Source organism: Populus euphratica, unplaced genomic scaffold (assembly GCF_000495115.2).
Source record: "Populus euphratica unplaced genomic scaffold, PopEup_1.0 scaffold25.1, whole genome shotgun sequence".
In the NCBI taxonomy this organism is placed as follows: domain Eukaryota; kingdom Viridiplantae; phylum Streptophyta; class Magnoliopsida; order Malpighiales; family Salicaceae; genus Populus; species Populus euphratica.
The window spans coordinates 102,107-125,622 of record NW_011499851.1 but is presented as its reverse complement, the minus strand read 5'-3'; the positions used below and the strand labels follow the sequence as shown (position 1 = coordinate 125,622).

The 23,516-nt window shown below is 31.5% G+C and overlaps 3 protein-coding genes across 4 annotated transcripts; all 3 read left to right on the top strand.

Annotated features, from left to right (window-relative positions):
* The first annotated feature begins 1,733 nt into the window (after nucleotides 1–1,733).
* Nucleotides 1,734–3,683, top strand: LOC105121353 (lipid transfer-like protein VAS). Of its 2 annotated transcripts, none has more exons than XM_011019943.1 (3): nucleotides 1,734–2,149; nucleotides 2,493–2,519; nucleotides 3,386–3,683. In XM_011019943.1, exons 1-3 carry the CDS (start codon nucleotides 1,828–1,830, stop codon nucleotides 3,478–3,480), a joined length of 444 nt encoding a protein of 147 aa, XP_011018245.1. In that variant the 5' UTR covers nucleotides 1,734–1,827; the 3' UTR covers nucleotides 3,481–3,683. The 2 variants fall into 2 exon arrangements, with proteins under 2 accessions (XP_011018245.1, XP_011018244.1); XM_011019942.1 differs by having other exon boundaries at nucleotides 1,742–2,149; nucleotides 3,383–3,683.
* A 3,016-nt stretch (nucleotides 3,684–6,699) lies between these two features.
* Nucleotides 6,700–10,767, top strand: LOC105121352 (FAM10 family protein At4g22670-like). Its single transcript, XM_011019941.1, has 10 exons — nucleotides 6,700–6,906; nucleotides 6,994–7,198; nucleotides 7,301–7,388; nucleotides 7,523–7,603; nucleotides 7,733–7,797; nucleotides 7,919–8,059; nucleotides 8,697–8,813; nucleotides 8,886–9,113; nucleotides 9,504–9,561; nucleotides 9,860–10,767. The coding sequence occupies exons 1-10, from the start codon at nucleotides 6,797–6,799 to the stop codon at nucleotides 9,955–9,957; spliced, it is 1,191 nt and encodes a 396-aa protein (XP_011018243.1). The 5' UTR covers nucleotides 6,700–6,796; the 3' UTR covers nucleotides 9,958–10,767.
* A 10,060-nt stretch (nucleotides 10,768–20,827) lies between these two features.
* Nucleotides 20,828–22,926, top strand: LOC105121350 (protein ODORANT1-like). The gene is made up of 2 exons (XM_011019940.1): nucleotides 20,828–21,331; nucleotides 22,010–22,926. The coding sequence occupies exons 1-2, from the start codon at nucleotides 21,069–21,071 to the stop codon at nucleotides 22,557–22,559; spliced, it is 813 nt and encodes a 270-aa protein (XP_011018242.1). The 5' UTR covers nucleotides 20,828–21,068; the 3' UTR covers nucleotides 22,560–22,926.
* The last annotated feature ends 590 nt before the right edge of the window (nucleotides 22,927–23,516 follow it).

Genomic DNA, 23,516 nt, shown 5'->3' with positions numbered 1-23,516 from the left:
GTTTTTTTTTTTTTCAAGAAAAAGATATTTTCAGAGCACCTTGCATTGAAGCTAAATATTTGTTAAGCAATATTAAGAACACATTCCTCGCATTATTATGATGTATTTAATATACAATTTGAAATTACGTTGTGAATTATGTTTTTTGAAAAAATAATTTTTTTAATATGGTGATGTTAATAATAATTTTAAAATATAAAAAATATTATTTTAATAATTTTCAGGCAAACAACATTTTAAAAAATAATCATTATTATATTCCTAACTATCCTTAAATAAATTTAATAATTTTTCAAATAATTTGGAACCCAAGATTTGAATGCGTCAAGCCAGGAAATAAATATCTTTTTAACTATTAGCTATAGGAACAACTTTTTAAAATTATTGCAAATAAAAGAGAAGACTTGGACTGTTTGGTTTGACCATAAAATATTCGAGTTTGACCAAATTATTTAAAATCTTAGAAAGTCTGGCTTGATGGTTAAATATTATCTTATGTTCTCATTGGTATAATTCGACTATCATGTCAAGAAATTAGAGTAATTGTATTAGCATAATAATAAATACTGGAATGATTATTGAAAGACTACTACTCTAACCTCCCTTTTCTGAAATTTTAATATATAGAAGTAGAACTAGGAATTTGAATTAAAATTACTTCGGCCTAATGCAGATGAGTTGTTCAAATCAATTGCACATTTTGTTGGATAAGATTGAATGAATGAATGAATTATTAAGGTAAGTTAGTAAATTAATTTTATGTTTGTGATTATGGTAGTGGTTTTTCTAAAAATATTTTTTTGTTTGAAAATATATGTAGTGGTTTTTCTAAAAATATCTTTTTGTTTGAAAATATATTAAAATATTATTATTTTTATTTTTTAAAATTTATTTTTTATATTAACATATTAAAATGATTGAAATTATAAAAAAAATTATTTAAAAATTTTAAAATACAAATACACTCGAATGTATGAGTTGCCTTGCCCATCATTTATTTTTTTTTTAAAATACAAATACACTCGAAGGTATGAGTTGCCTTGCCCATCATTTATTTTGAAGCTGATATGTTCCCGTAAGTGAGCATTTCCTTGCACGATTTTAAAATCCAGGAACTGTTTTACGCGGAAAGAGTTTTACTTGGTCGCACCAAGAAAAATCAAAGAGGGCGAGTTGGTTCCAAGTTCTAAACTACATGTGTGTTAGGTGTAATAATGTATATTTTTACCAGAATTTTTTATTTAAAAATATATTAAAATAATATTTTTAAATTTTTTTGATATTAATATATTAAAATCATAGAAATATTAATTTCATATTTTTTATGCTAAATATACCTTTTAAAAACATCCAGATATATGTTAAAATGCCATGCCGAAGAGCCGACATCTGCTAACGAACCTATTTCTTAAAATTGAAACGGGTAAACATCTTCATTTTCCAGTAAATTTCTACCCTAGTCCTTGTTTTTTTTTTTTTTAAAATAAAAATAAAAATTACAAGTTGTCACTGGATCCAAAACTTATAGCAATTGCATGAAGGCATAATTGATCTCATCGTAAAATAAGATTAATAAAAACTGCATGAAGGCCTAGGTTAAAATAACATTTTTAAAATAGAAAATAATTGTTGGGATTAATTAATATTCCAGTAGAGCGTGGGCTTGACGCCCATTGAGGTCATGTAGGTGTCTAATTTTCTCACTCTTTCTTTATCATTAATTTTCCCACGTTCTTTAACGACGAACAAACTATCCAAACGGCTGGCTATAGATAGACCAAGAAATTAATCAGTTTCTCCTCACAGGCAGTAAAAAGAAACAAGGAAATGGCTTCTTCTCTCAAGATTTCTATTCTGGCGATGATGGTTGTAGTTTTTTTCTCAAGCGCGACAACCTTAACGAGAGCACAAGACCAATCCACTTCTTGTGCATCTAAGTTAGTACCATGTCAAGCCTACCTCAGCACCACAACCCAGCCACCAGACACCTGCTGCAACTCCATCAAAGAAGCGGTTGCAAATGAGCTTCCTTGTCTTTGCAAAATCTATAACGACCCCACTTTGTTTCAGAGTTTGGGTATAAATGTCACTCAGGCCGTCATGCTCAGCCAGAGATGCGGTGTCACCACTGATCTCAGTAGTTGCAGTGGTATTGTGGATTCTGAGTTTTGATAGATTTTCTCACTAAACTGATTTTTGTTGTTTTTTTCTTAGGGTGGTTGATGGTTTTGATCCTTCGGGGTTCAAGAAATTGCAAATTGATTTAAAACTATGTTAATTTTGTTTCTGATAAACAGAAAATTAAAGATAGTAGATATTAATTCTCGTCTTTCAACTTGTGGTCATTCTGATTTTCTTGATATTCTCATTTTTATTTTCTCATCAAGGTGGCCGATCCCGATTTTTCTGGATTAGAATATTATGTTATTTTTTTAATATACGTTCTTGAACATGAAACTAATTGTTTTCTTTTCCTTGCGTACTTTTTACAGCTTCAGCTCCAACGCCAGCTGGTTCAGGTATAGATAATAATAATAATTATTATTTTTCAATTGATACTATAAAAGTAAAAATTAGGTTTTATATCAATGTCTGAGTATAATGTTCCGGGGATATCAGATTATGATATTCTGGTGGCAGGCTGTCTCTGATTTTTTTTGCAGTTAATTAATTAGAAAAGTCACTTCGAAGTTTGGGCTGTCTCTGATTTTTTTTGCAGTTAATTATTATTAATTTTTTTTGCAGTTAAAAATTAAAAATATTTTTTTAATATTTTTTTAAATGTAAGGGCGAGTCGTTAAGATGATGATGCCTGGCGTGCTCCTTCGGTGCGCCACCAATTTCGCCTGTATTTTTTACTCAGTTTGAAATTGCGTTTTAATATTAAAATAATCACTGCACTCTTATACGCCCGTCACTTTAATTTACACCTAATTTATAGCTAACCCCACACGCGTTTTAGGGAGAACGCCTCTTATTTTGGTAGTCAATGATAGTTTACGAGGATGATAAAAAACAAAAAAGGGCAAAATCTTGAATGACATATAGATGCGCGTTGGAAGAATTATAGAATGACTTTGTTATATATATATATATATATGTATGTATATAAATGCGCGTTAGAAGAGTTATAGAATGATTTTGTTATATATAAACCGTATTTGCTGCCTTGTTGATTATATTCAACATGTTCGTTCCTTTTCCTTTCCAACCCTCTGTGAACACGCTTCCTATAATATAGTAGCGATGAACTGAAAAATTGGCACCCTCAAGGATTGGTGGTCATTGCGCAGTAGTGGCTTAAATCATTTCAATTCTGTGCAGGCTATAGTGGTTTTCCATCTAATTCATCATCATTAATGCCTCTGTTTAACCTTTACAGCAGTTCCTGGAAACGATGGAAATGGTGGTAGCAGAATGTCATTGTCGACTGGACTTTCAGGCTTGCTCGTATTATTGGTCGCGTCTCTCCTGCATTAGGGGATCTGAATCTGTAATTTGTTATTTGCAACCATCAGGATAGAATTAGCAGCGGAAATAATGTCGAGAGCATTCATGTGATAGAGAGCCATATTTCCTCCATTCAGGGCTTTTTTGCGCATCTCTTTCTCTGGATTGATATGAGCATTATCGTTACTCCCTCTTAGTAAATTCAGATTATGTCAGACTTTATTTATGATGCCTATTGCACTTGCATCTGAATGTTTCAAAGCTTCAAATTTGATATTTTATGACAATGGGTTTTGTTTCTACACCAAGCTTAGTTTGCCATATAATTTGTTTTTTTATATTGATATAAATATTCGGATTTACATGACTAATTTAATAAATTTAAAATTAATAATTATAAAAGTTTTCGGTAATTCTAAAATTTATAAGATTCGAATTAGTAATATCTAAAAAGTAAAAGTTTACTGATATATATATATACATGACTAATTTAATAAATTTAAAATTAATAATTATATAAGTTTTCAGTAATTCTAAAATTTATAAGATTTGAATTAATAATATCTAAAAAGTAAAAGTTTACTAATATATATATATATATATATAGATTCAACTAATCTATTTTACAATTCAAGGGAATGTCACAAGAAAAAAAAAAAACAATTCTCAACTGGAGCAACTCTGATATATGCATGTAGCTCTCCGAATTCAATTGGAATAGGAAAATAAAATTGTAGTTATGGGAAGAGCTTGAGTCTACATGGTTATTATGAAGGCGTTTTATGCTTGTGTTACATTTAATGTTTAATTGAACTCGATGTAATTTAATACGTATAAGCATAGAATTACTAGTAAAATTGCAGAGGAGAACTAAACTTTGACAAACTGATTTCAATTTTCTCAGCGGAAACAAGAACCTAAAGCTTTAGAATGACAATGGAAGGAGAAGGAAAGCAAAGGCAGAAGAGTTGATTGTTAATGACCAAACAACCCCCCTCCCTTTCTACCTTTATTTATTTATAATTTTGGAAAATTAATCTTTTTATTAAAAAAATTAATTCCCACTGTTTTTAACCCTCAGTTATAGGTCATAAAACAAAATTAAACCTAACAATTTTCACCTTAAAACGAGATCTTTTATAGATCAAAAAATTAATCTACACTGAGCCATGAGCCAAGCACATTTAACTTAAGTCCAAAATCCACTTAACCTAAAGCATTTCCCTTCCGCTTTGATGCCCTGCCTTCTCAATTTTAACCTCTCAAATTCTAATTTTATAAATTATAAAAAATTGTTGCTAATTTTTAACTAGAAATTGGAGTTTTTTGAGTTTAAAAAAGTGTATCAATTAAAAATTATTTGAGATTGATTTTTTATTTACTCACAAATTAATTCTAGATATATTGATGTTGTATATCAAAGTAGTTATGTTGAAGAATAATTTCTAATATAATTTTAATTTCAAAATATAAATGAATTCTATATTTAATTTGATATTAAATATACTGATCAACAATATTTTTTATATTTTTTTAGATCTTGTTTGAGAAGATGCATCTTAATAGTTTTTGAATAATGATATTTATGTTGAAGAAAATTTTTTAATAAAATTTTAATTTCAAAATATAAGTGAATTCTATGTTTAATTTGATATTAAATATATCAATTAATAATATTTTTTAAATTAATTTTTCAATATTTTACATACTCCTGCACCTTGTTTGAGAAGGCGTATCTCAATAGTTTTTGAGTAATGATTAGTAGCGTTCAAAGACATTGGTTGTTTTGTTCATCGGCTTTTGGACAGAAAAGCCTTCACTTCTCCGTCACTTTCAGGGAAATGATTTTCAAGGCCTAATTAATATTTCCATTGAGTTTCAAATTAATTATGAGGTTAATTAGCTGTTATTTTTTAAATTTATTTTTAACATCAGTATATTAAAATAATTAAAAAATATATAAAAAGCAAATTAATTTAAAAACATTTTAAAAAAAACCACAGTACCACTGCAAATACGAACAATGTCTAAAATATAATGCATTTAGTGCTCTTGAAGTTTATATTTTGTATGTATGAGGGTTTACAGGGAAATTACATTCGGTCACCAAACCAAAATTTTTGGACTGAATATCAGTACTTTGTACATTGCATTATATTATAATTACATTACAAATATAAAAAACACTAAAACAAAACCTAATTTTATTACGAGTTCTATCTTAAAGCACTATGAATTTTTTTGGTTATTTCTTCCTTTCAATGCATCGTTTTATATCTTATAATTCACTTTGATTTATATTCTATTGCATGTTCGATGCTTTAGAGTGTTTCGCATATGAATTAAACATTAATTTTATGAAAAAAGAATTTTAACTTATTATTAATAATATTGAAAGAAATCAAAATTAAAAAAAAAAGCATTTCATTTTCATTTTTTAACATGGAAAACTATATTTTGATCCTTGAATTTTTTTATTTTACTTATTTTATCATATTGTTTAAGGATTTTATGTTTTAATTTTTATTTTATTTGTGCCTTCGTCCTTATATCCCCAGGAAGGAAAGAGAATTGCTGAAAAATAAAAAAAAGAGAAAAAATGTTTAGTTATTAATGTTTATGTGTTTATTTAGAGTTGGAGGTGGAGGTTTGAGTACGGAATCCAAAAAAATAGCTTTAATGATTGAGTTTTATGTATAATTGAGTTATACTTAATCACTAAAGCTAAAATAAATACTTTCTAACAAAAATACCAAACTTGTTATCAACTATGTTGTTTTTTTAAGTTAAATTTGTTATCAAATATGTTTTAAATAGTAGCCTCATGGAGGTGATTTTAATTTTTTGTCTTAAAAAAAAAGATACAAGTTTAGGAAAGTTTTTTAAATTGATGTAATTTTTATTTATGGATCAAATTTATGGTGTTTGAATTAAATGAAGGTGAAGGGTAATATATAAAATAAAATAAATTGAATTATATCTATTATAAACATTTTAATTTGTTTATTAATTGATAATTAAATTAAATTAAATAACAATAACAGGTGCCTCTTTCACAAGGAAAATAAAAATAAGGAAACGGGTGCATTAAGAAATGGGCTTTGCCTATCTCCAAAAACTAACCGGGCCTAGCTTCATCAAATGCTACCATCGATATACAGTAGGCCCGCGCACACCCTTCAGATGATCCCTATCCGATTATAGTTAGAAGATACTAGAAAAACCCAGTAAATAATAATAATGAAAAAACAAGCAAGCTGCTTTCCATTTCGAAAGAAACGCATAATTTAAAAACCCTCGACACGCGCTCTCTCTCTCTCTCTCTAAAGCAAAAAATATCTGCAGAATGGACGCAGCAAAACTAGAAGAATTGAAGCAATTTATTGAACAGTGCAAATCCAGTCCATCCATCCTCGCTGATCCTTCCCTTTTCTTCTTCCGCGACTACCTCGAAAGGTATAAGGATAATCATACTAATAATTACGGAATTATTTGAATCATTTCACTGCCTATCTCTCTCACTTCCGATACCATTTCTTTTAGTCTCGGCGCTAAGCTCCCCGTCTTTGCTCAAAAGAAGAGCTATGTTGTCGAGGAGAGCGATGAGGAAATGGAGGAGAAGGAAGAGTCACAAGTAGAACCTCAAATCGAAGAGGAGGAGGAGGAGGATGAGGAGGAGGAGATTATTGAATCCGATCTTGAGCTCGAAGGCGACACTGTTGACCCTGATAATGATCCTCCACAGAAGGTATTGCTTTACTTTTATTTCTTCAAAACAACTGTAGGGCGGTATGTATTGGTTGCTTTTTAGTTTTTCTTTTTCCTTGATGATGGACTTGACTATTTGTAGATGGGGGACCCGTCGGTAGAGGTTACAGAGGAATGTCGCGATGCTTCTCAAGAGGCCAAGGCTAAAGCCATGGAAGCTCTCTCTCAAGGTATGGTATACAAGTGTCCAAGTGCTCAAATGCATTAACAGGTGGAAATTTTGATTACTGCGTGCGTGTGTAGTAGTTCAAATTGGTTTTATGGTGAGATTTGTGTATGTGATTTAGTGCTTCATGCTGTGCAGGTAAACTTGAGGAAGCGATTGAACATTTGACAGAAGCAATTTCTCTCAATCCTTCATCAGCAATCATGTATGCCACAAGAGGTACATTATCATTGTTTTTTTTTTTTTTTTGTAAGGTTTCCTGTTGGTCTAATGGAAGTTCCATGAATGAGATTTGTTTGCACAATTTCCTCTATGTTGTTAATATTGTGAACTTGTGATGCTTTACAGCTACTGTTTACATCAAAATGAAGAAGCCCAATGCTGCTATCCGGGATGCTAATGCAGCCCTAGAGGTTGTTGTCTGCCCTATTTATTTACACGTTTTACATCTCTATATAATCTAATCATGTTTTTGTATGAAGGGATACTTTGAGGTGAAGTTTATCCTATTTATAAATTTAATGGTGATTTCAGATTAACTCGGACTCAGCTAAGGGATACAAGTCTCGTGGCATGGCACAGGCAATGCTCGGTCAGTGGGAAGATGCTGCCAAGGATCTTCACCTGGCATCGAAGTTAGATTATGATGAGGAGATAGGTGCTGTACTTAAGAAGGTCTCTTTCTATCTTTCTTTCCCCATGTGTGTTTTGTACCTTTTGTTGTATTTCCTGTAATGTCAAATTTTAAAATGATGGAAGCAATGGAAACTATTTATGAAATGATAGATATTCCAATGCAGTATAATACCACCTTTACATTTTGTTCTCCATGCATATGAAATGCTTGATATTCAGCTATAGTTGACAAATGCTAGTCACATGTTACGTTTATCGCTGAATGTGCTTGGGAAGAGATGGGGGGGCATACAGCAGGAGATTCTCCTGCCTTCCCTATTTTGAATAGATAAATGTGATGTAAAATAAGATTACCCTTTATTTAATTTTAAGAACTAAAATTTTAAGTTTTGGTTGGGAGTGGGATTGTTTCAATGTCCAGATCATTTAATAATTGTAGATTAATGCATGACAGTCAGTCTATCTTTAGGACTCACGTGTGCAGCTGACACTTTCCATTTTTAGAACTGTTAATTTCAATGGCATGAGTTTTACCAAACCAAGCCTTCATAAAATAAGTCGATACATGTGTGGTTGCTTGCTTTTCAAGTTCATGACTGAATTGCTAAAGAAAAATCTCACTGGTGTATTGCATAATATTTTTTTGCCATCTCACTGAAACTGCTATATTACACAGGTTGAACCAAATGCACACAGGATTGAGGAACACCGCAGGAAGTATGAAAGGCTACACAAAGAGAGGGGGGATAAAAAAGCTGAGCGTGAGAGGCAACGCCGTCGTGCTAAAGCTCAGGTAACTGTGATCATGATCATCCTGACATTTTAGCTTGCTGTCATCATTAGACTTATTTCCTCCTGTTTAAAGGCTGAGTATGAGAAGGCCAAGGAGCAAGAGCAGTCATCTTCCAGTAGAAAACCTGGAGGCATGCCAGGTGGATTTCCAGGTGGGATGCCGGGAGGTTTCCCAGGTGCCATGCCTGGGGGAATGCCTGGAGGTTTCCCAGGTGGCATGCCAGGAGGGATGCCTAGAGGTTTCCCTGGTGCCACGCCAGGAGGGATGCCTGGAAATGTTGATTTTAGCAAAATATTGAATGTAAGTGTCATGGAACTCATCGCTGATTGGCCATTTTATATCATATACAGAAGTAATTTAAGACGCTTCTAAGTATATGTTAATTGTTTGATGTTTAGAAATTCTTGTCAATATTTTTGTGCTGCCGAATACAAATAACATTGGCTTTATTTTCTTTCTAAAAACTCTTCTTGTTTTTTTCCCAAATACAAATAAAATTGGCCATGCATTTTACTTTAAATGATAAGATCACATTCCCTGCACCCACTCCCACACTGGCACTGATACTCACATGCACTTCTACACTTGCTTTTTTGTAGGGCATAATGTTCATAATTAAATCCCTTAGCCAGTGAATACTCTATGGTTTTGTGCTTGTTGTTTGATGTGTATTTTATTGCGTTTGGACAGGACCCTGAATTGATGTCCGCATTTAGTGATCCAGAAATCATGGCTGCACTTCAAGATGGTAGAATTTGTTTCCGCCTTAATATGTTTTATTTGTCTTCTGTTGTCGTTTTTTATTATAACCTTGATGGATTAGCTGCTACTGGTTTGTCTCTTGTGAGGGTTGTCATGTAATCATGTTCCTGTAGCCAGGGTAATATAAAGATGTCTGTATGAAACATGTGCCTGAGTAACTGAATGCAAGGATGTTAAGAAACAAAGATTAGTAACTTACAAAACGTTGTTTACTGTTTTTAATGTAGAATTCTAGTTTACATGTTTGCTAATGTTTCTCATGCTCATGGGTGATCATTTTGCAGTAATGAAGAACCCAGCTAATCTTGCTAAGCATCAAGCAAACCCCAAGGTGGCTCCTATAATTGCAAAGATGATGGGCAAATTTGCAGGACCTCAATGAGTGGTTGTCGAAGTTGACATTGTGCTTGGGTTAATCCTTGTGTTTTGAGGTGTCACAGCTTGATAAATCTCGTGTAGCTCACTTGTTTTTCAATTACTGTGTTGGCACGGACCAAGCTACTTGGCTATTCCTCATTGCTGTGCTGGGAATTATTTTTTTTTTGGACTCGAACGATTCATTTCATAGAATGGAGAGAAGCGTAGATTTCATTCGAAGGTTTTCGGGAGCAGAGATATGTTTTATGACTAGAACAAGATTTGGCTGCTTTCTCTGTATGTTCCCAACTGTTGATATGCTGTTGCAGACTGCGGGGATTACAGCTAAGCAATAAAGGAAAGGCTGCCCCAGTCTTCTAATCCTTGGATGTTTGGGAACACAAAACGGGGACGTGCTGCAACACCAGAAGCAACAATCTATACATCCATACTGGAATGGAGGGCCTGTAAAAAGAAAACTACTCAAATATTTGTTTGACCTCCAAAATTAGGCGACGGGTGGGCACAAAGATGAACATACGGGTTTGGAGCTCTGTTGCCATCGAAGAAAAAAGTTGCATTAGGCCGCCTGTTTCCTTTAGTTTCCTGCCAAAAAGTCTACGCTCGCCTAGAGAGTAACAACTTTGTTACATTACCGTATCACCAAGGGAGTCGAGCCCCGTTATTTGGACTTTTGTTTCTGAACCAAGAGTGCGTCTAGTTCTCTTGATAAGGTTCAAACTTTTACCTAAAAAACTAAACCGTGTTGGTGTTTTATTGGAGTTAAATCCATAGTAAAATGTATCTTTGGCTACAATAAAATTGTCTTTGTGCTTTTTTGGTTCAAAATATAGAAACAATAGTCCTTTGCCTGCAAGATCAACAAATTATAGAATTGTTGATTAAGGTTTTTCTGAACTTTTCATAAATGTTTCAACAATAAAAATATGAATTTACACTGTGTTGTCGGATACAGGTGTTTTGAGGTTTTTAGATTTTTCTATACAATATAAGTGCATCCTTAACCTAAGAGATAATCTAAGGTGGGCACCTTGAGGTATTTTGTGTAATTTTTCAGGTTATGGAAGATTATTTGATATTTTTATATTTGTTTTTAAATTTTTTTGTGCTTAAAGTTGTTGGAGTGTACTTAGCATATCTTAGCATGTGTGTGGCGTTTGTATCATTTAAGAGAGACGTGTGTGATGATATTTGATAAATATAATTAATTTTTTATTATCTTTTTAGATATGTAGATATATTGTTGTGTTTTCTTTCATTTACAGTTGCACATGATAGTTTATGGTGGTTTGATTATTCCAAGTGGTTGTTTGATCTCCACTTTTTTTTTACCTCTTTGAACATGTAATGTACATTATTGTTTTTTTCATTTTTTACTTTTCAATTTCAATTTTAGTTCTATTAATTTTTTATTTCATTTTCTTTTCATTTATAAAAGTTTTTATTTTTTTTAATTTAATCCTTCAATTGCAATTTCTCATATATTTGATTTTTTATTTCAGTCTTCATCTTTTAAAATTTTTAATCTTGTTCTCGACACTTTTTTTAAATTTTTTTAATTTCATCTTTTAATCAAAATATCCGTTGTTTTATTTTTTTCAATTTAATTCATATTCTTTTATTATATTTTCTCTTATTATAGTTATTTTTGAATTCAATTAGACCCTCCTATTTAAATTATTCATCCCTCTACTTAATATTTTTTCTCATCTTTATTTTTTTGGATCATTTTGTGTAATTAATTTTTTTCCTAGTTTCATCTTTCAACATTTAATTTTTGAAAATTTAGCTTTTTATGATATTATTGTTTTGCATTAGTTTTAATTTTTAATATTAGTTTTGTGATTATTTTTAAGTTTTTTCTATAAGTTTATCTCAGTTTTATGACCTAATTTATAGTTTTTACATGTTGTTTTTGAATATATATATTTTTTTACTTGTTTTGTTTCTATTTCATATTTTAAGGTATTATTTTAATTTATTTATGATTTTTTTATAAATAAAATTTATTTTTTAAATAATAAATATTTATTTTTAAATTATATTGCTGATATGTTCGATCTTGTACAATATTTTTTATGACAAGATTTTACTTTTTATATATATTTTTAAAAATTACAAGTTGCAGGATAAATGACTAGTATTTTCCAAACCAGGGGAGTGTAAGCCATGTCCACAACATTATATAATCTTCTCTGTTTTTTACCCCGAAAAAAATACCCTCTAATTAAATCCAAAGACTCGTTCCGAAATGGAAGGGTTAGAGGGAACTTAAAGGCAACAATCTCTCCCCTTAATTTTAATTATTGTTTATTGAAAAGAAACTCCCTAGTTTGGATAATCTCTTTTGGGATTAAGGATTCTTGCATTGATATCGATTATCCGCTGGAAATTGGATCGCCTTTTGAAATGAAATTCTTGCGTCTATTCTTGAACCATTGCGCAAGTCACATCGATTCTTACCCAATTCTTCCTTCTAGTTTCATCTCCTTCTCTCATTGCTCCAATTCATAAAAACTTCAACACAAATTGATGGTTTTCAGATACATCAATTTATTATTGGTTGAGTGGATTTCATTACAGTCATGGCGCTGTTTAGATTTTTAATTAATTCACTTTGCAGCATAAATTACATTACCATAATAATACCTATCAACATAATTTTTTTTGTAAATTAAAAATTATAAAAAACTTTAAAATTATTAAAAACTTATATATTGTTAATGTCAATGTTGTTAATATTAGAAACCATAAAATTAATTAAAATATATGTAAGTTGATATAGATATTCATATCAATAAAAAAATAAAATAAAATTTCAAGAGACTTGAAATTGAAGAATTCTATTATAGTATCATTAGAAATGATGATTCTTCCCACAAAAATAAAAATAAAAATAAAAATAAAAATGATACACATGTTTTTGGCAGAGAGCCAAACTTCAAAAAGAAAAAAAGATGGCTGAAACTTAAGATTGCTTGTAAATAACGTTTTATTTATTTATTTATTATTACAACTACTTCATTTCCATGTCATTTCAATGATTGTGTTTAATGCATATGTTGGAAAAAAGAAATTGTTTTAGTAAATAAGTTTAAAGTTACAGTATTGCACATGTTGTTGCTTCAAAAAAATCCTTCTCAAAAAGGCCGGCAAGGAAAAAGACACGTCACCCATTGGGTTTTGCCGACCAATTACATGTCCTTTTTGCGTCAAAAGACTAGAGGTCAATCTCAGATCTTGGAATTCTTTCATCTCAAACGTCTCCTCAATCTTGTTCTCTGTATTGAAGTTAAAAGATAAACGTATTTCTCAATAAAGAGCAGTTTGTTATTGATTTTTAAAAATATTTTTTTATTTTTTTAATATGTTGTGATATTAAAAATAATTTTTTAAAAATAAAAAAAAATTATTTTAATATATTTTTAAATAAAAAATACTCTAAAAAAAATCATTAACTCGAACACCTCCAAAATCTCCAATTCATTAACTCGAACACCTCCAAAATCTCCTTGAATACCTCTACTTAAACCTTTTCTATGTGAGCTCCTATACATTCGTATCGAGAATATCCTTGCCAAGAACACTGTTAATTAGAAATCAAAACTGTATTTATGAGGATGTGTTTGATTGATAATTTATTTAAACTTACAAGAACTTGAAAAGTAGAGGAGATCAAATAGAAATCTTCATAAAGTACGTATACTAAAAATTATGGAGATCAAATAGACTTTCTTTAACATAAAGACACAGCTACCAGCCTAGCCGGTGGCCATGCAATCATCCATGCGAAGGATGGCCTAGTCTTTATGTTAAAGAAAGTCTTGACACCAATCTCATTGCGAAGAATTGACCAGAGATTATGTTAGGGAGAGTCTTGACTCTAAGTTTAAGTGAGATCAAAGACCAAATCTACCAACCTTAACAAGCTTTGCTTTAATTGGGCCTTTACGAAGTTTACTTTCGACAAGTACATCGAACTCCCTCTTCCTTTTCTGTACCTGACATATGATCGGCTTTTTGAAAAGACTTTTTATGTGTCTTTGAAGAAAAAATGTAACCATTTTTCAGCTAAATCTAACCCATCAAGAGTTGTTTGTAGCGTTGCAATGTACAGGTCATAATATCACTGATTACTGAGTTGAGTGTCCGGACCTCTCGAATGCCTATAGTTTCAGCCGGACGAGCAAGGCCCCCTCTCGAATGCGTGCTCGAGAGATGTTTGTTGCAACACTGGAAACAAAAACTTTCTAACATCCATGGCATGCCAGCCAATGTACATATATAGGCTTTTCGCGGCTAGATTTCCTCTTTTTTTTTTTTTTTTTTTTTTTCGGCTAGATTTCCTCTTTTTTTTTTTTGATTTTGTATTATAAAACTTGATGTGTTTTCGATTTTAATGACGGGGATATTGCTCCATAATTATGCAATAAGGCATTCTAATGAATCCCTCAACTGTCTTCACAGCATAGCAATGTTTTTAGTCAAATTATTTGGAAAGTAATTGTTTACTAAATGTTCCCATTAATTGGTAGTTCATAAGTCACTGTGATGTTTGCTTGATGGTGTTTTGAAGTATGATTGTGCTCTCCCCTTTTGGACTCTTGTCGGAAACACAAGTGGGATATGTGGATGCCGAAACGTATTTAGTAAAAATTTAAAGTAATTAAGGCAGTTAAACGAGTGATTTACTACATATAATATTATTTGCTTCAGCTCACTCTATACTCTATACAATTCTGGTTAAGAGATTCCTAACTGATCACACTCTGATTTCCTGATAGTATTACCAGACGACATGCGCTCCACTGCAGGTCAGAATAAAAGTTTTTTTTACACCGTAAAAATGTGCAATTATTGTCAACATATTTTTAATTAAAAAAACTATAAATTCAAAATTCGTTGTGTACTTTTAATAAAATAGATTGAATATTACATGTTTGAATAAACTGAATGAGGGATATCATCCAGTTTTTACTTAGATAGGTAAATTACGTTACGCTGTGAGTTGGTAAATTTTTTTCTAATATAAAAAAAATGTTATAAATTACAAGACCAAATATGTGTTAAATGTTGAGGATAAAATAAAAAAATAAAAATTTAAAAAAAAGAAGAAGAAAGAAGCTAGTAAACCTTGAAGAAGTTTCTAAACCTTAGCTAATATTCAAAACTTGCAGCCCATAAAATTATAGACCATACTTAATAAAAAAATTAATTTTTAATAAATTAAATATTGAAGTATGAAATAAGATATAAAAAGGAATCAATCCAAAAAAATTATCAAGGAAAAAACTTAATAGTAAAAATAATAAGGACCAAATTGGTAAGGAAAAAAACTTTTAAAAAATGAAATTGTAAATTTATTTTTTTAAAAATTATCTTAAATAAAATAAATAATAATAAAAAATATAAATTAAATATAAAATAACAAGATGAACTACTATTTTTACTTTTTTGCAAGGTCAACACAAAAATCAAAAGAGAGAGAGAAAAAAAAAAGATCATACATGTCAAATTAGATTTTTGTTTGGGATACATGCCATTTAAAAAGCCCGAAACATTGCATGCATTTGAATTTGTGCAATAAACACTAGTCATCTTAAATCATATTTAGACTATTTATAAAAATATTATTCTACCCCTGATATTTATATAATTTTGAAATGAAGGGAAAAATTACTACTTTATTACTTTCATTACTGTAATCTATATTAAATTTACTCAATTCATAATCTTAGCTCTTATGGTTTTTTTAATTGTTAATGTAATTTTTTTTTAAGATTATCAACTAAACCAAAAAAAATAATGTAAATAAATTCTGAAAAATATAGTTTAATTGGTTTCGATTTTGAATTTGCGCATGGAGATTACTAGTTTGAGTTTTATAAGTCTTATGACTTGTAAAATTAATTAAGAAATATATAAATTAATTTAAATACTTATATTAATTAAAAAAATAATGTAAACACAAAAGAAAACCTTTCTCCATGATATGCACAATCTTTATATAATTAATAAACACACAGAAGAGGAAAACCAGCATGAAGGTATTGTAAAATGTTTGGAGCCATATCTAGTCGTTGAGGTCATCATGAACTCACAACTGCTACACGTATCCAGTTGTGTGGCGACGCTTAAACCAGACAGACCCAACCGCGCGCACAAGCAATATCACCTTCAGCTACCTTACCACATGGCATAAAAGTTGGTTCATACTTATCTCAACCTGTATATAAATATTAATAAATTTATTATCTCTATTCTCTAGCTAGTATACCTACAAACTAGAAAGTTTGGTGACATGCAGATAATATCTGGCTATTCGTGCTATGGGAGAACTTCGACGTGGTTGATTTCGCATTAGGAGATATAATTCGATTGTTGGGAGATCCTGAACACATAGCAAGTGTGTCTTGTTTCATACTTGCATGAACCAATGATGATGATCATCAGCACCCTGTGGTCGATTTTCTATCACCTCCCTTTCCTTGTGGAGAAAGCATGTGTACTCTCGAAACAATGTTAATTCCACGTTCAAAGACAAGTAGGACAAAACATTTAAATTCAAGGTGTCCGTGTTGCCTTGCAAGTAACTTGAAGCTTTCCTTTTAAATCGTAACACTTGGCAGTTCTAAAACCGAGGACCGGACTCAGATTGAATCTGTTACTGTGGGCACGAATTACTCGACAGCTTGAGATTAATGTATAAAATAGAGCCTATGGGAGGCGGTGGATAACAAAAACAAAAAAAAAAAGGAGGGCGTTGATTGTTCATGACAACTAAGGAAGCGGTGTTGAGGGTAAAGGGTCCACGTTTGAACTAAACTCACCTAAGCCAAGAGATAGAAGTCAAAAAACCAGCAAATTGGATCATGAACTGCCCCAAAATCTTACCTATATGTATGTATGTTTAACAAGACAATAATCTAGACATCGCAAGGTCAAGATGTTGATTTAAAGTTTGACATGGAGGTTGTTCCTCTATGAAGACAAGTGTGCCAGGCCAAGCCGAACTGGTCCCATAATCAAACAAAGGCTTACACAACTTGATCGTATAGTTATCGTATGACTTCCATCCAACTAATAATTAAGAGAAAAATCCTAATCAGTGGTTAGGATTTGAAGTGGGTTAGCCATTCAAATAACCTTGAACTAGATTCATGTATCGATCGAACAATCTAGAATTACATCCAAAGCATACAAATACGTGGCAATGGGAAAGTAATGGTACGTACAAGTATTAACATATATATGGATGATGTCCGTGTGAAGTGAAACTAGACAAAGAAAATAATTTTCTATGTTGTTTTTATCAAAATGTGCACGCATTTGTATGAGAGTATTGTGATATGCTTTGCAGTTAATTAAGGTAAAAGTGATGAGATTATAGCTAGAGTCCTGGTAAAGATCAATATTTGATTAATGGAGCGTTAATAAATCCTAGTTAAGTAAGCTAAGTAATTACCGTATTGGAATGTAGTTAATTACCTAAGCTAAACTAATGGAAAGCTTAGAAGTGAATCCTGTTAAACAAATTATCTTACTTTGCTCTATGAAAAAAATTAAGAAAAGAAAAAAGGGTAGAGGATACAAATGTCTTGATAGAAATTGAAAAGAAGCATGGATACAACACAAGGTTTTTCTTATGGAATGTCATTAAGCTATTGATTGTAGAACTTAGAAGATAAGTAGATTTGGCAAGTTGTTTAATTACCATTGTGCTTTGGTAAGGAAGCAACTCGATCTGTAGAAGTTAGAATGAAAACAAATATGTTTCTTGACAATTTTCAGTTAAATATACATTATCTTCAGACAAAAGTAACACTAATTTTCAAACGTCAAATGATCTCTCCCCCACACTGAACACAACATCCTTTTTCCTGTTTAGCATAGTCGGAGGTCTAAAATTGAAATTAATGTACAAACAGTAAGGATTCAATTTTCAAATTTTGACTAAAGTTGTGTACTTGCATTTGAACTCATCGTGGAGACAGGCTTCTGTCATGTGCAAGACACCTGGATTACTTTCTTGTTAATCATTATTGCAGAAGTATTTACACCCATACCTATTTTCATAAGTTGTACACATTAATTTCCTCTTCTTTTATTTTTTTATTTTTTTTTATTTATACCTTATTTATCTTGTGTTTTGTAAGTGTTATTAAAGATGGATGATCGGATAGCAAATTGGTGTTCCACTATCCTAAACCTAATTGGTTTTTAAAAAAAGATTGCGTGATCCGAAGAAAACCATTTGGATCAAACAACTAGTTGACATGGTGATCAATTGGTTGATGAATCGGTCACTTGTTTATTTTTTATTTTAGAAAGTAAAAAGAAACTAATGGTAAATAAAAAATATGATTGATGTGACCAGCAAAACTAGTGAACCATTGGTTAAATCAATAAACCATTAACTAGAAACCCTCATCGGCTCAATCTCCATCTATTATTATAGGATACGTTACCAAATAACTTCGCATCTAGCATGAATGGTAAATGTTAATATTTTTGTAAAGTCAATTTGGTGTAACTCAAGTGCCTTATCTTTTATACGAGCATGCAATTTAATTCTCCATTCCTTGAAAAAATATTCTTATAAACCTTATTAAGTGTGTGTGTTAATGAATCTCCTAATTATGATACAAGGAAAATTTTAAAAAGCACAGCTCAAATTACAGATGAAAAAAGATTAGCTTGAAGCCCTTCAAATCCCACCAAAGTCACAAATTAGCTGGTCGGGTTTCAATTTCAATGACGTGATTTTCCCCAATCATATCGCATTTCGCCTGCAATATCCCTTGCTATTACTTTTATGCTTTCCAATTACAAGGCACATAATTGATCGTAATTCTTCTTTCAACTCTATAATCCTGCATATTAGGAAATGGAAAGCAGCTGTAAAAAGATGGATTGGTGTTGTGACTTGTAGTCGAAAGGTTAATCAATAAAAGGAATTGATCATTAATGGCTTTCAACACAGTCACAATTGCTCATGTAAACTCAACAAATTAAAGATGGTATTAGGGCTCTTTCTACGAAGACAGTTATTCATGTACACCTATATACCTAGTTTAATATGCAAGCTAGCTCAAGATATCCTCTCTCTATAGCTTGCATATTAAACTAGGTTTTTATATCCTGAACAAGGTTTGTGAATATATATATATATATATATATATATATATAGATGATATCTTGAGTTAACCTGCGCATATTAAACTAGGTCTTTATATCCCGAACAACACCTATAAAACAGAACTTATATTGTGTGGTCTGTGACCATTAATATTAATAGGTATATAGAGTTGAACTAGAAGCCACATAAAAATCATATCTTTTGGCTCCATTCATTTTATCAATTCAGCCCCTGAATTAATTGATTTATTCGAATGTTTGTCATATGCTTTTATTTTGAAAAAATGATTCACTAACACTATTTTTTTACAATTATTTAGTAACAACATAGTGTGAAGTGTTTATAACTAAGAAGTTGTTTGATATTGTTTTTCAACACGTGCTTGAGTGCGTTTTAAAAATGTATTTGAAATGAAAAGTATTAAATTAATTTTTTTTAGTATTTTTTGATAATTTTAATATGATGATGTCAAATATATAAATTTTTTTTATGTATTTTCAAGTAAAAAATATTTTTTAAAAATATCTTATATTACAATATTAAACCTACACTCAAAGGCAGATTTTTGAAAATTTTAGGGTAATTGTATGGTTTAGCCTCTCTTGTCAAAAGAAAGAATAAAAGTAATTATTTCATTTAAAAAGTTTTAATTAGGATCTTTTTATGAATTTTTTCTTTTCCTTTATCAAAATTAAAATACATCTCTTTCCTTTATTTCTCATAAAAAAAAAAGACTTTTAGAAATTACTAAATATTTTTAAACTCAAAAGATCATATAAATATTGCTCCATTGAACACTTTAATAAAAATAAATAAATAAATCAATAAAAAATATCTTTTTTATTTGTAACTGTACTTTTCAAGATCCTTACTATACATAATGCTGCGGTCTCTCTCTTCTTTTCACAGTCGTAAATTATCTCCTTTTCTCTTCTTTTCACAGTCCTCAATTATCTCTTTTCTTAACAGTTAGGGATCCAACTGTAACATAAATAAAGTTTTGGTAATTATTGATAATATTAGGGACAGAAATAGACATTTTCTTTGAAAAGTTGCTAATTCTTTTAGGTATTCAGAAAAACCATCATGTCAACTCATCGATTACGATAAGCTAAATTTTGTAATTTTTTCTTATGCAGTATCTCGACATGACATGGATTTACAAGAGGGTTTTTTTTTTTTTTTTGAATAAAAGCTAATAAAATCATAATATACTGCATTTGATATAAACTATACAGCAAAATATCAATTCTATACCATCTAAAAACCATAGTATACTGCAGTTTAAGACATTTGTGCTATCACCTATGTCTTTCACTCTAGCTACTAGCTATTTCTTGATAGCGCGCTGTTCCTTATTTTCATCCAAAGGAATCAATACATGGTGCAGTACATAGGTTTTGGTCAAATATTTATAAAATCAAACCCCATCTACGAGATTTGTGTGCAAATCCAACTGTTAATGTCATTAATGCAAATTAAGACACATTACCTCTTAATTAGCAAATGGGATAACAGACTACAAATATTACAGAGGACACTTGAACGTGGAGATGACGAAATAGCTGATGGAATGGTGGAGTAAGAGTGCATTCAGGGAGTGGGGTTGTGTGTGAAAATGGGAAGAGTTTCTTTTTCTTTTTTCTTTTTTAATGTTTTGGGCTGTTTTGATGGGGCTCTGTCCTTCGGTAATTTATCATTCTCTTTCACTCATTTTTTGTGTACTCGCATAAACCAGAACAAGCCATTTTAGTTCCCATGTCCCCTTCACGAACCAATGGTGGACCCTGGAATCTCTTTCTCTCCCTCCATACATGGGTGTGCATATTTATTTATATATAAGCACTTGGGGTGGGAAATATACAGGTGGTTGCGGGGCTTTGAGTCTTTACAAGTAATAATATTGGTGAGGCTTAATTTGTTTTATTGGTGTAAGCTTAGCTATAGTCAGCGTGCTAGCTAGTACTGTGTGCAGTATGGGAAGGCAACCTTGCTGTGACAAACTTGGGGTCAAGAAAGGTCCATGGACAGCCGAGGAGGATAAAAAGCTCATCAATTTCATCCTCACCAATGGCCAGTGCTGTTGGAGAGCTGTCCCTAAGCTTGCAGGACTCCGACGATGCGGCAAGCGCTGCCGGCATCGTTGGACTAATTATCTTCGCCCTGACTTGAAGAGAGGGCTTCTTACTGAAGCAGAAGAACAGCTGGTTATCGATCTTCATGCTCGTCTTGGCAATAGGTCAGATCTCTTGTCCATGTTATCTCCTTGTATGTTGATGATGACATGCATCAAAGCATACTGTTTAGATATTTTGGCTGTTTTATTAATGGTGTCTGGTGGGTGGGTGTGTCTTCGTGGACATGTTTTTCTGCTAACATATGCGGACGACGTTAAAAATATTACTACTGTGAAGGTTAAGCTTGTGTTCTATCAGAAGGTTGAAAGATCAATATGCACTGCATTTTGAATTGAAGTGTTTGACACGGTAATTAATTAACTTGGAGACCATTGCATTTGAAGAAAATGCTTCTAATCGTGACCTTAATTAGATTTCCAAAAGATATTATATGCTTGATTGTGATAACATCTCAGATTATGAAAAACTAATGGTATCTGAAACAAAATATATCTTGTTGTATTCTTATGACCACAGAAGGAAAAAAAGTGGAATACATGACAGGGCCATAAAGTTTCAATAGAAAGTGTCATATGGATTTGCAAGTTGGTATAAAGTGCAAGAATAATTATGCCACCGATCATGATATTATAAATTATTCATCATTTCTTATAGTTCATTGCCTGCTTATATTACTGCTTCCTTAAGATGCAAGTGATGGATAACTTTTAATGATTTTTTGGTGTTTGATTTTGAAATTAAAGCTAAAATATTGTGTCGGTTTTTTTTTAATTAATTAGGTGGTCCAAGATTGCAGCTAGATTGCCAGGAAGGACAGACAATGAGATTAAGAATCACTGGAACACTCATATCAAGAAAAAGCTACTCAAGAGGGGAATCGATCCTGTTACACATGAACCCTTGCACAAAGAAGCCAGGCCTGAAGAAAGTTCATCATCTCATGCTGATATTTTGCCGGAATCTAGTAACAACAATGTTATGCTAGAAAATGATGGCATCGTTATCAATTCGGACGATAATCCAAGATCACCAACTGAAAATTCTTCTAGTCCAGAGGATTCGATCTTGTTAGATAGTATTTGCAATGATGAAATGTTACTGAATAGCTTGTGGATGGATGAGCCTCCGCTAGTTGATGCATCATGGAACAATATAATTCCTCCGGCTGCGGCCAATACTAACGACGACACGGGTTATCCTTCATGGGAGGAAAATTACACATGGTTATCGGACTGTCAAGATTTTGGCGTTCACGACTTCGGGCTCGAATGTTTTGACAGCATGGAATTGAGCGCACTTAGCACATTAGAGATGGAACACAAGCACTAGATTATACGTGTGAACGCTAGAACGATGATGAGAAGATTTTACAGTGTCAAATATGAACATGTTACAAAGTATCATGTGTAGCTGAAGTTAGGTTTCTCAGGGTTGAATTTTATCTGTAGTTTGTTTCATCAGACGGTAATTATTACTGGGTAGGGTCGAAGTAAACCGGTCGTCTTCAGAGGTTTCTCACCAACCCGGTCAAACAGTGATATCAAACCAAAATCATTAAAAATGTGACATTTATTTGTGCTTGACAGATGTTGTAATCTCATATGTAAGAGATAGGGACAGGCTCTGCCATATATTGTCAAAATGCTAGCGGGGTTTTATAATTATTTGTAAATAATGTACATACGATGGAAATAAAGTGGATGATGATGTTATCGAGTTTTTTCGTTTAAGTATGAAGAAAGTGATTAAGCCAATAATTTCACTCTTAATTAATCTTTTGTTGTTAACTAGCCTGGACATCTCTGATCTTCCTTCAATGCTAGCTACTGGTCTCAACAAGGATTTCTCGTTACCCTGCACATACAAGGATTTACTTCTGCTCGTATCCATATATAGGGAAAATAAGGCAACTTTATGGATGTAATCATGTAGTTGAACATTACTTAGATTAGTTTATTGATAAAAAGTTTTTGTTGATATTTAAATTAATATTTTATTTATAATTATTTTATTGATAGATTCATGAACAGAAATCATCCATTAAAAAAATGCTTGTTAATAATTTCTAGTTTGTTTATAAATCTATCATTAAAAAAAAAAAAACCCATAGCTTTACTCGTGCGATGCCCTCTCCAAGACACGAGTAATATAAAGTTTCTTCGAAGGCTTGATGCACCCTTCTATATTACTCGTGTCTTGGAGAGTATTGATTGTGCTACAAAATAATCAGCAACTTTCTTGAGTGGCTGGTATATACTAGATAATAAGATATTCCAAGAATGATGT